Below are 14,398 nucleotides of genomic sequence, written 5' to 3' on the forward strand. Positions count from 1 at the left end.
GGGAGGAAAGAAGGAAGGAAAAGAGTAAAAGTAATAATCATAAATATTATCTAGATAGTTATTTTCAAACTTTAGTCTGCATAAGAATAACACCTAAGAAATCTGCTCAACCCAACCCCTAATTCTAACTCATTAGCTCTAGGATGATTCCAACAAACACCGTAGATGATCCTGATGCAAGTTAATTCACGGCCTCCAGAACTCCAGAACATTTCCAAAGCTGGTGGTACCCAGGGCTCTATGGTAAAATTAAAAATTAGTCTAAAATACATTGCTTTTGATAAGTTGGGGGAAAGGTTAATCATTTTTCTAAACAGTAGTGCTTCTCAGATCTTCAATATGTATTTGAATTCCCTTAAGAGAGAAAATAATCATACCATATTTCCTAAAATTACTAGCCATGGAATCCTTTTTTGTTTTACCCACCCATATCTTCAAGAAGACTAAGACTTTCACACAAGAAAACTAGAGACAAAGAATAAGGTAAAAAGAAATGGACTAAATTAGAAAATTTAAAAGCTTCCTTTTATTTCTAGGCTGGAAGAGCAAACAAGAAAATTAGAAAAATATGGGATCTTCTTTCATCCTAAGTAATACTAAACTAGGGATTATACTAGGTATGAAATTTCCCCTCTATATATAACTTCAAAGTTAAGATAAAAACACTGGTCCTAAAGATTTCTTTAAACAATAAAGAAAAAAAATGTTTCATAAAAGGATAATCTTTGCTAGCATAGACACATGAAGTAAAAACTGCTCTTTAAGATCACAGTAGCTGCAGATATTGGCATCAAAGTTACAGAAAACATATTAGAAATAGAAATAAGCAGCCTTACTTAAAGAATGAAAATTCTCTTCAGTTCATTTATAAACCTAATATATTTGTGAGACCTTAAAGAATGTTTTAAACTAGGGGGAATTATAAATAAAACAATTTCAAGGTCATCAATTTAGAGCACTGAAAATCAACTATTTAAATTTATCTTAGAGACAATTTCCACATCTGTATCATCAATTTCAAATAAACCCATAACCCAAAACTGAATGAAATACTCTAGATGACTTCTCTTAAATAAGAGATCTTAAGTGATTAAATATGATTACTACAGATTAAAGAGATTTTTTTGAGAAAGTTGTTACTTTAAGGAAAAAAGCAAAAACTTTCAAAATTAAATAGGCAACAAAACAAAGGATGACAACTAATCCTAAAAATATCTTTATTTCCTTCAGGGGGGAGGCAGATTTTTTGAAAAGAGTCTGATGTGAAAAAAATAAAAAATAAAAAAATAAGAAAAAAAGAAAAATAAAAGAAAAGAGTCTGATGTGGTTCAAGGTAAAAAAATGCCTCCTCTAAGAATTTGTAACTGCAAGCCAGCCTTCACAAGTCTGGGGCAGAAATTCACACCACTTGCATAATGGAAAAAGACACACACACCAAATTTATTTAAAATGGTCTTAGGTTGGTAGACTTCCCAGGTAATAAATATAAATGACCTCTGGAAGAAACTACTTAAACTTTAATCTCAAAAAAATTTTAATGACAAACTAACAATCTCACAGAAAAACTAGAAAAGAGTGGCATTTACATTTCCTAGAAGAGAAAATGCAACTTACCAAAATTTATAGCTATTCAAGGTTGTTAGTACTGAAGGAAATGCAAAATAAAATGATACACCGTTACATGTTATCACATTGGAAAGCATTAAAATATTGGACACAATAAATTTGGGAGGCAACAGTTAGATTATTCATTGTTCTGAATGTAAACTGGTTTGGAACACACTGGAAATACCTAGCAAAACTGAAGATACACAACCCGAAAACTAAGCAAATAACACCTTGATATATACCCTACCTCCTTGTTACCATGCTTCAGGAAACATTTTCAAAAATATTTAAAACAGAATTGTTTACAAAAGGGAAAAAGATAGAAACAAAACTGCCAATCTACAGAATATATGATTTACAGAATATATAGTTTTTAATTTAAAAAAACACACATTAGTGAATATAAATGAATTATAACTACACAGACCATATGAGTCAGATTTATGAGTCAAATCAATATAATATTGGTTAAAGTATCAAATAACAAAAGGAAAAAGTCTGACTCCATTTGTACAACATTCAAAACCTGCAGAACTATGTATTATTTATGAATACACATTATCTGGAGAGTAATTATTAAAAAAAAAAAAAAAAAGAAGAAGAAGAGAATGACAAATATACAATGGAGGATGAAGGTGACCTCTGTGCTAGATAGATGTAGTGTGACTACCAAGGATTCACATGGGACATCAAAGCCTTTGGTAGTGTTCAATTTTTTAAGCAGGTCAATGGAGACAGTGGGTATTCATTATTATTATGCTTTAAGTTGAACACAGAAACCATAAGTTCTCAGGTATGTATGCTGTCCTTCATAATGTAAAACAATAATCTCTTAAGAATGACCAATAGCAATATTCTGGTTTCTTTCTTTGACTCCTGAGTATTTGTTCACGCTTTGTCTTTCTCACCTCATAAATTCTGGCCTCAGAATTTTGTGATGATTATGATAAATGGGGAAAAAATTACCGTGTTTCTTATTGGAATCTTCTTGGGTTCTGGAGGCATATCCTGTGGAACAAATTTCACTGGTTCCTTAATCTGCCTCCTTGATCGTTTGGTCCCATCTGGTAAGGTTTCCATGGCCATGTCTGCTTCCATGTCACTGCTCCCTGCCTGGTCACATTCTGAACACTGCCTACATAAAAAAATAAATATAAGTTCATACATTTATTATTATCTTCTACCATTAGCTATGGTTTCTATTAAAATAAAATTCAGGTATACGTGAAAAATATATAAAAATATACACAAGTATGTGTGACCACAGAATATACAATGACTACGTACAGAAAAGCACATACACTTCTATAAGAAGGACAATAATAAATATAAAAAGCAATTCCATGTGTCTCTGTAAGTATCATAAACACACATGCAATAATGCTACATGTTTAAATGAACCAACATAAGAGATGCAGCACTGATGGCAGAGTCCAAAGCAATGGAAATCTGTTTCTCCGCCTGGAAACTGACAGCATTGGCAGAATCTGTTTGATGCAATTATTCTGGAATTCTGGATTCTACTAAAGGCTTACGGACTTGCAAGGAAAGACTTGCAGAGGTAAACTGTCATTAATTTCCGTCATTTTCAGCTCTCAGCAGTCACAGCTACCCATTCTCCAACCAAGCCTCATGGCAGGCAGCTGTGCATATGCTCCTGCAGTAACTTACATACAGCTATTAGGAGCCACAATGGGCAACCAACCATGTCCTCCAAATATTGAGGAGCCTGTATCTCTGCCTCTGTGTGTGTGTGTGTCTCTCATGAATAAATAAATAAAAATCTTTAAAAGAAAATAAAGTGTGTGAGAAATTAGTCCTAGACATACAAAAGCTGGGGGAGTTTGATACCACCAGACTCGTCCCACAAGAAATGTTCAAGAGAGTCTTGCACGGTGAAAAAAAAAGGACACTAGGTAACTCAGAGTCCATTTTGGAGAAATAAAGATCTCAACAAAGGTTAATACATGATCAATTATAAAAGCTAGTATTATTATAACAATGGATTGAAACTCCATTTCTTGTTTTTTACATGATGTAAGAGACTAATACATTAAAAAAAAAATAATACCTTAAAAGCTAGTATTACTATAACTGTTTCTTAAGTCTACATTCATGTTGAAGAAGGATTTAAATAAGATATAGAGGGGTGCCTGGGTGGTTTAGTCAGTTAAGCAACTGACTCTTGATTTCAGCTCAAATCATGATCTCAGGGTCATAAGATCAGCCCTGCCATCAGACTCTGCAATGAGCATGGCGCCTACTTAAGATTCTCTCTTTCTCCTTCCCCCAGCCTCTGCACTGGCTCACACTCCACTCTTTTAAAAGCGCAAATAAATAAATAAGATACAGAAAGCATTTAGATGACTAATAAGCACATGAAAAGATGCTAAACATTATTAATCACTAGAAAAATGAAAATCAAAACCACAGTGAGATACTACCTAGCATGCAATAGGATAACTATTATCAAAATGAAAACAGAAAATAGTGTTTGCAAGATATAGAGAAACTGGAAAACTGTGCACTGCTGATGGGAATGTAAAACAGTACAGCTGCTTTGGAAAGCAATATGGTGGTTCCTCAAAAAATTAAAAATAGAATTACCATATAATCCATTCTCAAAGAAATATCTGTATACCAAAGTTCATAACTGCATGGTTCACAACAGCTAATTATGGGAGCAACCCCAGTAACCACTAACATATAAACGGAGAAGTAAAATATGTACACATACAATGGACTATTATCCAGCTAAAAAAAAGAAAATTCTGCAATATGCCGTGACATGGATGAACTTGAAGACATTACTCTAAGTGAAAGAAGCCAGTCACTAAAAAGACAAATACTGTATGATTCCACTTACAGGAGGTACTTAAGAGTACTTAAAATTAGAGACAGAAAGTGGAATGGTGGTTGCCAGGGACTGGAGGGGAGGAAGGAATGGGGAGTTACTTTTTAATATGTAGATAGCTTCAATTTTTACAAGATGAAAAATTCTATAGGGAAAGATTATTATTGTATTTAATACAATAATAATTATTAACGTATGTAATACCACTGAACTATACCACTTAAAAATGATTAAGATGGGGGACACCTGGGTGGCTCCGCAGTTGAGCACCTGCCTTCGGTCCAGGGCATGATCCTGGAGTCCCAAGATTGAGTCTCGTATCAGGCTCCCTGCATGGAGCCTGCTTCTCTGCCTATGTCTCTGCCTCTCTCTGTGTCTCTCATGAATAAATAAATAAAATCTTTAAAAAAAAAAGATTAAGATGGTATATTTTATATTATACATATTTCACCACAATAAAATGTTTGGACATTAGAATTAAACACTGAAACTTCAGTCTGATCGTCCAACAGAACTTTATGTTAGAATAATCCATAACTGCAGTAGCCAATACAGCAGCCACTAGCTATATATAGCTATGGAGCAATTATAACATGTCTAATATGACCGAGGAACCGATTTTTAAATTTTAATTTTAATCAATTTAAATTCAAGTAGTCACACATACCTAGTGGCTAACACAGCAAAAGTCTACAAAAAGATTTTTAAAATCTTGATTTTGCCAATTATAAATGCCCATTTAAAAATTCATGAGAAACTGTTAAAAGCAAAGTTTTTTAATACATTTTCTGCAAATTTAACCAACTGAGGCACCCAGGGACCCCATTTTCTGCAAATTTAAAAGAATGATCAGAAAGTAATTCTTTAAAAGTCTAACTTATAGTGCTATCTTTATAAAAATGGTCATAATAGATAAAATGATGTTTGATATTTAGTTTACGTACAAGTACCCTTAGTTTATATCAGTATCCTTGAATGCATCTTAGAATTCTCTCACCAAGCATTGTCAAAAATTTCTTGTCATTTGAAGTCATACTGCATCAAAATTCACAATTCTCTCTCCTTAATACAGTAAATATTATCAAACTAATATTTATTAAGTGACAGCTTTAAATTTTGAACTCCAGTAACAGAGTTAAATACAACATGCTATTGTGTTACTAAGGCATATACATTAATTGCTAAAATGCAAACTAATGTTTAAGGCTTTAGTTTTAATATCTAAAAATTTTGATTTATTTAAGCAAAATTGATGAGTAAAAATTTTAACACTAAAAATATGACCAATGAAAACACAAGGAAGTAATTTATCGTGTGTTACTTAAAATTTTTTATATGTCTATTACTAGAACAACCAAGTACTTTATTCCTTGGATTCATAGACTGTCATCAAAATTTAAATACAGGGGCGCCTGGGTGACTGGGTCAGTTGAGTGTCCAACTCTTGGTTTTAGCCTAGGTTGTGATCTTATAGGCAGTGAGATGGAGGCCATGTTGGGCTCTGATCTCAATGAGGAATCTGCTTGAAAATTCTTTCCCTCTGCCCTTCCCCCTCCTCTGCTTGCACACTCTCTTCTCTAAAATATATATATATATATATAAATCTTTTTTTATATATAAATTTTTTATTGGTGTTTAATTTGTCAACATATAGAATAACACCCAGTGCTCATCCTGTCAAGTGCCCACCTCAGTGCCTGTCACCCAGTCTCCCCCACCCCCCGCCCACCTCCCCTTCCACCACCCTTAGTTCGTTTCCCAGAGTTAGGAGTCTTTCATGTTCTGTACAAATCTTTTTTTAAAAAAATTAAAATACAAATAAAGTGTAATATACCAAATTGCTACTGTTTGTCCCATATGAAGGATTAAAACTAGTATGAAAAAAAAAAATAAAAATAAAACTAGTATGAGAAGTAAACACCTAGCCGTATTCCTAATCGAAATAATGAGTATATTTTGAAACAACCTATTGGCAATCCTAAATTGTGAAAACCCCACAAATGTTAGATATTGTTAGTGAATAATAACAAATACAACAAACATCAAAACAGAAATGCCAATAGAAAGATATCAAATTATATCACAGAAAAGGAATAATTCCTTGTCTTTACAGATCATAACCTTAATATTATCATCATTTCTATCAGTTGAAGTAAAATGTAATATTTCTTAGTTCTAATTCATTTTTTAAAAGATTTTATTAATTTATTTAACAGAGAGATCGCACACAAGAAGGGGGAGTGGCAGAGGGAGAGGGAAAAGCAGGCTCCCTGCTGAGCAAGGAGCCAAATGTTGGGCTCAATCCTAGGACTCTTGGGATCATGACCTGAGCCAAAGGCAGATGCTTAACAGACTAAGGCACCCAGTCGCTCCCAGTTCCAATTCATTTGGGATATAGAAACAAGTATCTTTTTAGGAATTACTGTTTTGGCTTTTTTTTTTCACTAATTTTTTTCTTTCCTTTTGTTTCTCATTTTGTAACAATAACCCTTGTCATGATATTCTCTAATTTCTCATGTTCATTCTCATCCCCACCAAAAGTAATATAATACATTTAGGTGACAGTAGAATTGTTATTCCCTAAACTCCACAAAACACTGAACAAGCAAAAAATCCAAACAAAATGTTACCAACAATACAGAAATGCATCTATTTGTTTCAAAACAACTGCCATGTGACAGTTACAGTACAAAGTCCATACAGATGGGACACACTACTTAAAACTTTTTCAACAATCTATTAAGTACTCTAGTCTCTATCTTTTATGTGCCATTTAAGATATGAAAAAGCATCTCTATTACATTAATCAGTACACAAGGTGCTAGGCACAATAATTTAGGATAAAGCTATGGCTTGTTCAATTCAGTAGGATTAAGTAATGTTTAGGAGTGAAATCAAAAATATCTTTCCTAATGTGGCTTCACCTGGCTTCTTCTAATAACCCACTAAGCTGCTATCCTGTATATTTAATCTTGTGTATTTTTTACTTAACATAGGCTACTAAGGGAACAGAATCCTATTAATTTATAATTATCACACAAAATGTTAAAAATAATCTTAAGTAATCAAAATATTCAATTAATTAAAAAGGAATTTTTAAAGTATTAGTAATAAAAATTCTCATCAGGAACTTATGCAAAAGATGTTTTTCTCATTTGCTATACCTTCTTCATCTCCTACACCATACATTGCATCTTATGTGCACAAGCAGGTTTAAAGTTTTTCAATTGCTAAAGAAAAACAATTCCATTGCATAATAATGCTAAGACAAGGAGGAATACTAATTCAGTTTATAGAAAATTTTACCTGCATATGTTAGAGAAAAAAAGGATTTTATGAATCTTTAAATGTAATAAATTCAATGATACTATATCTCTCAAATATTATATATAATTCATGTTTTGCTTTTTTTTCTTTATAAATTACTTCTTTCAGTCTTCAAAGATTCCATAACAGTCTGTTTTTTTTCTTCCTTATCTATAAGTTTTTTCCATGTTTTCCCTCTTTTTAAAGGAAAATCTTCATAGGTCCCCATATAAAACGTAATTAGTGAAATACAAATCAAAACCACAATGAGATATCATCTCAAACCCATCAGAATGGCTGTCATCAAAAAGACAAGAAACAACAATTGTTGGAGAAGATGCAGAAAAAAGGGAATGCTCATACGCTGTTGGCAGGAAATGTGTAGCCACTATGAAAACTACCGTGGAAGTTCTTCAAAAAAATTAAAAATAGGGCACAGCTGCGTGGCTTAGTTGGTTGGGCATCTGACTCTTAGTTTTGGTTTGGGTCATGATCTCTGGGTCATGGGTTCAGCTCCAAGTCAGGCTCTGAGCTCAGCACAGAGTCTGCTTGGGATTCCTTCTCTCCCTCTACCCCTCCATCCACTTGCGTCTCTCTCTCTAAAAAAAATAAATCTTATAAAACAAAAAGATTAAAAATAGAACTACCATATGATCCAACAATTCCACTTCTGAGTATACATCCAAAGGAAACAAAAATCACTTGCTTGAAAAGATATCTATACCCCCATGTTCATGCATCATTATTTATAATAGCAAAAACATGGAAATATCCTGTGTCCATCAATGAATTAATAAAGAAAATGTGGTATAGATATATAATGGAATATTATTCAGCCATAAAAAGAAGGAAATACTAGCCATCTGTAACAGCATGGATGGACCTCGAAGGACTTATGCTAAACAAGTCAAAAGTGAATATTCAATGATCTCACTTATATGTGGAGTATTTTTTTAACCCACAAATTTATAAATAATATAGAGTAGAAATTGGTGGTGGCCAGAGGCCAGAGTGGGGGAGGTGGAGGGTGGATGGGTGGTGATGCAAAAGGGGTGAAGGTGATCAAAAGTTATGAACTTCCAGTTAAAACATAAATATGTCCTTAAAAATAAATAATTTAAAAAGGGAGGGGTGCCTGGGTGCCTCAGTCAGTTAAGCACCCAGTTCTTGATTTCAGCTCAAGTCATGATCTCAGGGTTGTGAGATGGAGCTCCAAAGCGGGCTCTGCACTGGGCGTGGAGCCTGCTTAAGTTTCTCTCTCTCTCCCTCTCCCTCTGCCCCTTCTCCCACTCTCTCTCTCAAAAATAAAGAAGAAAATAAATAAATCCTGGGGATGTACCACACAACATAGTGACTACAGTTAATAATACTGTATAGTGTTCTTGAAAGTTGTTAAGAGAATTCTTAAAGATTTTATCTATCTGAGAGAGAAAGAGAGAATGCAAGCAAGGGTACACTGTGCTTGTGCCATAGGAGTGGCACAAGCAAGCCAAGTCCACACTGAGTATGGAGCCATACCTGGGGCTCCATCCCAGGACCTGAAATCATGACCTGAATGAAATCAAGAGTTGGCCACTTAACCAACTAAGCCACCCAGGCTTCCCTAAGAGACTAGATCTTAAAAGTCCTTATTATAAGAAAAAAAAAAAAAAATTTAACTATGGGTTGCTATGGATGTTAACTTACTGTGATAATCATTTCACAATAGATACATTTATCAAATCATTATGTTTTACACCTAAAAGTAATACAAGGTTATATGTCAATTATGTCTCAATAAAATGAAAAAGAATTCATGGAGGAAGGGGAGAATAAATTATTAAGAAAAACAGGGGAAGAAACTTGTAAATTATTTACTGAAGGATTTGTGCTATAGATTTTCTTTTATCTTAAAAGAATAAACCAAGGTATTTCCAAAGAATAAAGGAATAATAAATATCACTCAATTATCTGTCAAATAATACTCTTCAGAATAATTGTGGTTTTTTTCAGAATATTCTCTAATTAGAAAAGGCAAGACAAATTCTGATCAGATGGGTGATGGAAACATAAGAATTCTCAAAAATTAAAAGAATTATTTCTTATTTGAGCTACTCTAATAAACCAAACCCTTACTATTTATTTATACACTATCAAGCTTGTCTTAGAAGAATGTAAGGCAGTGTGCAACATCATATATTAAAAATAAACAAACCAAAATAACATAAACTAAGAAAAAATACAGTTCAAACAAGAGGAGTAAGTACAAGCAAAATGAAGCCTAGATTATACCTTCACTAGCCTATCCCTTGCCAAATTTCTCACACACCTAGCATTCTAATCTGATTTGCCCATTTTTAAAAAAAGATTCTATGTATTTATTCATGAAAGACAGAGACAGAAAGAGAAGCAGAGACATAGGCAAAGGGAGAAGCAGGTTCCATGCAGGGGGCCCAATGTGGGACTCGATCCCAGGACTCCAGGATCATGCCTTGAGCTGAAGGCAGACACTCAACCATGAGCCACCCAGATGTCCCTGATTTGCCCATTCTTAATTCAACCTAAGAAGTCCCTGGATTTTTCCCTTTCCTGCTCTTGGACTAAGAACTATTGAAGAAAAATTAATCACATTTATTAAACTAATTTACCAAACATTCTTGGCATATAGCCTCAGCAAGTCATCCATGATTTTTTTTTTTCCATAGTAAGTACTGGAAACTATGTCCTATCTTCTTAAGCCCCCATCACCATCCCACCCTTTCCACAAACTACTTCCATTTCACTGAAAAGTCAGAGCTTGTCTGATGTGAACTTACTCAACCTCCCTACTCTCCATCAATAACTACTTCTGCATCTTTATTCTTTCCTGTCTCATATCTTTCCTGTCATGTTTTATATCAGTCCAAAATAAGCAGTAAACTATTATGGTATAGACGAAACAGAAAGCAACCAGATCTCAAACCAGTATCTCCCAAAAGCAGTGCTGATACTGGGGAGAAAAAAAAAAGGCTGGACAGGAGGTGCTTAGAATGTTCTATCAAGCAGAACATGCACATAGCATACAGACAGCAAAAGGAGTAACTGGTGACATTCAGAAATGTGTGCCAGTAGGCTCTGTATAAATATAAGTCAATAACAGGCCCAGTCAAGAGATAAGGATCCACGAGCCTTTTCCCTCAGAGGAAAGGACCTTTCTAAGATCTCTTTTCCTAAGAAAAAGACTGAGAAGAACTAAATGGAAACTAAGCAGAGGTTAGGCAGTGGTGTGCTAGTAAATATCTAACACCTAACCATCTATGGGAAAAAGTTGTGTAGCATTTGCCAATTTCTGCAGTATGACTACTACTAACCATAATCAATTTCAAATTACCAACATGGCATCAGAGAATGCAGAATGGGGAAAAGATACATAGTAGCACACCATTACAGTTTTTCTACCATACATATATAATAGACTTAGGCAAAGAGCACAGGTAACATAAAATAATTGGGAAGTGAAATTGCTTTAGTATTTATTATCTTTAACTTCAAAAATAAGCTGAAAATGTTAAAAAGCAAAAAGTGTCTCTCACATTTGAGATACACTAAAGAAAACTATAATTCTATAAAACTTACTCTAAAACTAATATATTCAATTAACTGCTAAGCAAAACTAAGTTGATTTGAGAGGTCAAAAGAATTCTAATCAAGATACTAAAGACTTCACTTTGCCACAGTATTAACTTCTTTTATTTTAAAACACTATAGCCGGGGATCCCTGGGTGGCGTAGCGGTTTGGCGCCTGCCTTTGGCCCAGGGCGCGATCCTGGAGACCCGGGATCGAATCCCACGTCGGGCTCCCGGTGCATGGAGCCTGCTTCTCCCTCTGCCTGTGTCTCTGCCTCTCTCTCTCTCTCTCTCTCTCTGTGACTATCATAAATAAATAAAAAAATTAAAATAAATAAATAAATAAATAAATAAAATAAAACACTATAGCCAATGTACAGGACCCTAAGTGGTTTTAGGTCTTTTGAGGTGTGCTTTCCCTGAAACATTCCAGGCAAGACAGTTCATGTGAAGTTCTTCCAGGAATTTACATACTGGAAATCGGAGCTCTGTAGGAAGAGCAATATTAGAAAAGTTCATAATCTCATTTAAGGAGAGAACTGCATATCTCCATGTCAAAGATCATGACAAAGCACCCTGGCCCTGGAGACTACCAAACTGGCTTTTTTACCCAACTGTATGTAGGGCACCTGGCTAGCACAGCTGGTTGGGAGTCTGACTCATGGTTTCAGCTGAGGTTGTGATCTCAGGGTCATAGGATCAAGTACTGCATTGAGCTCCAAATGCCAACAGAGTCTGCTTAAAGACTCTTTCCTTCTCCTTCTGCCCCTCCCCCAAGCTGTGCATGCAACATGCTCACTCTCTCTCTCTCAAATAAATAAATCTTAAAAAAGAAAAAAAACACCTAGGATGCTTACTAACACTGCTGGCATTCTAATAACCCACAGCATTTTCTTAGTAAATTCTGGTTTCAAAAGCAAATAATATCAAAAAAAAAAAAAAAAAGTATACACACACGCACACACACTCCATTATACTTGTAAAGAGCAGACTGGTAGGGCTGTCTCAAGACGAACTGATAAAAAAAAAAAAAAACACTATGAAAAAGCAATTCTGTGAAAATGGTGAAGAACGTGAGCTGCCTAATAAAACGAACAGAGAATGCTTTACAAGATAAAACAATGAGGTCAGAAAACATGCTTAATGTGTTTGACAAACACATAGCTTTACGTATAAATTACCATTTTAAGAACCTGGGGTTTACTCTTTTCTAAAACTAGAAAGGGGGCAGCCCGGGTGGTTCAGCAGTTTAGCACCACCTTCGGCCTAGGGCATGATCCTGAAGACCTGGGATCCAGTCCCATGTCGGGCTCCCAGCATGGAGCCTACTTCTCCCTCTGCCTGTGTCTCTGCCTTTCTCTCTCTCTCGCTCTCTCTCTTTCTCTCTCTACTATTACTAATGTAATACACATGCTAATGAAAAAAATTTAGAAACGTATGCCAAATGTTTCTAGATTTGCAAAAAACAGTTAAATATAACTAACACAAACGAAAAATACCAAAAGTAAAGCCTTGGTGAAACTAATTAAAAATGTTAAATTGCAAATAAAAGTATGAATATGGAGGCAAATTCCTGATAAAGTAAAAATTCCTATCTCAAAAAAAGCTATTACAGGTTTATTCATATATTATAGTAAATATTTATGACTAAAGTGCTCTCATCACAAATAAAGAAAATGAAAACTATGTGAAGTCATGGATATGTTAATTAGCTTGATTACTGTGATTACTTCACAATGTGTATATATATATATATATCTCAAATCATTAAGTTGTATACCGTAAGTATATATGATTTTTAATTGTCAATTATACTTCAACAAAATTAGAAAAATATTTATAAAAATATCAATTAAAAATGTCCTAAGAACTTTACTGTGAAGCAATACAATGTAACACTTCATCTTACACTGTTGAAACAGAGAGCAAACTAGTTCTAACACTAAAATATCTTTCATTTTACTTACCAATAACTGTTCTTGGTCTTTCTTGGCATTCTCGTAAGAGGAGGGTCTAGACATCCCAGGTGATAATGGAGTTTACAGGTATCACATAATAAAAGAAGATGTTGATCATGGTTCTTCTTACAAATTCCACAACTTTGAATAAAGGCAGCAAATAAAGCATTAGAATATTAATTATCTTAGTGAGACAGTTATTCATAATATATTTTTAAAATTTCAAAATATCACCTTAACTTAAAATTTCTTCTGTTAAACGTTTTTTCATAACACGCCCTTTTATAACATCAATACTAGTTCTAAATATTATTAGTTCTAAATATTTTTGAGGCTACAAAAATAGCCAGATCTAGTATAAATATTGCTCTGGAGTCAAACCTTTCAGAGAAAGGCATATCTAAGATAGTATTCTCAACATCATCACTATCTTAATTTCAATTATCAATTAAAACTCATTTAATATTAACTTAATTTTTCTCTAAATTATTAAGCAAAAAACTTTTCCAAATTGTACTTCTTTAAAATTACAAAAAAAAAATTCAGTTTATTTTCTACCATTAATTATAAACCTTCCAAAGAATCTTGAACATGTAAACAAGCTACATTTATAAATAAGTATCTTTTCAAAATCTGACTTTAAGTCTTAAAAATATACCAACTGATATTTATTACAAAGAATGGGGCATTTTACTATTATTGTTATTGTTACTTGATTTTTGTTTGTTTTCAAGGAATCCAATTTTTCTTGTGCAAAAGGCAACTTAACTACCCCTGAGGGCACAAGGACCATGACCTAAAAATCTAGGAGTTTTATATTGGGAACATAAAGAGTGAAGGAAAAGTTGTCGAGAATCTTTAAGAGCCATCCATCCATGTACAAAAACAATGATATTTGAGTTTTTAAATTATCCTAGAAAAAAAATCACATAAATTCAACAACAACAACTAGTACTTGGTCTCACTGCTCAGAGTAAAAAAGGAAAAATCACTTAAATACTTTTGAAACAAAAATGAACTGTATTGATAAGTCATAAGCACTGTGATATAAGTGATGGTCCCAAATGAACCAATTTTGTTTGGAAAA

The 14,398-nt window shown here is 33.8% G+C and overlaps 1 protein-coding gene across 12 annotated transcripts in view; it reads right to left on the reverse strand.

The window, feature by feature from the left end:
• PHF14 (PHD finger protein 14) overlaps nt 1-14,398 on the reverse strand; it is a 232,999-nt gene that overhangs the window by 146,737 nt on the left and 71,864 nt on the right. For all 12 annotated transcript variants that reach the window (XR_013356837.1, XR_013356839.1, XR_013356838.1 and 9 more), the window contains exons 13-14: nt 13,321-13,452; nt 2,575-2,743 (exon numbers count right to left, since the gene is read on the reverse strand). Coding sequence is in view for 7 of the 12 variants with exons in the window: in XM_077856746.1 (XP_077712872.1) it covers nt 2,575-2,743; nt 13,321-13,452 (301 nt within the window). In the remaining 5 variants the exon portion in view is untranslated. The remainder of the gene's footprint in view (nt 1-2,574; nt 2,744-13,320; nt 13,453-14,398) is intronic.

The sequence above is a fragment of the Canis aureus genome, chromosome 18 (assembly GCF_053574225.1).
Source record: "Canis aureus isolate CA01 chromosome 18, VMU_Caureus_v.1.0, whole genome shotgun sequence".
NCBI classification, from domain to species: Eukaryota; Metazoa; Chordata; class Mammalia; order Carnivora; family Canidae; genus Canis; species Canis aureus.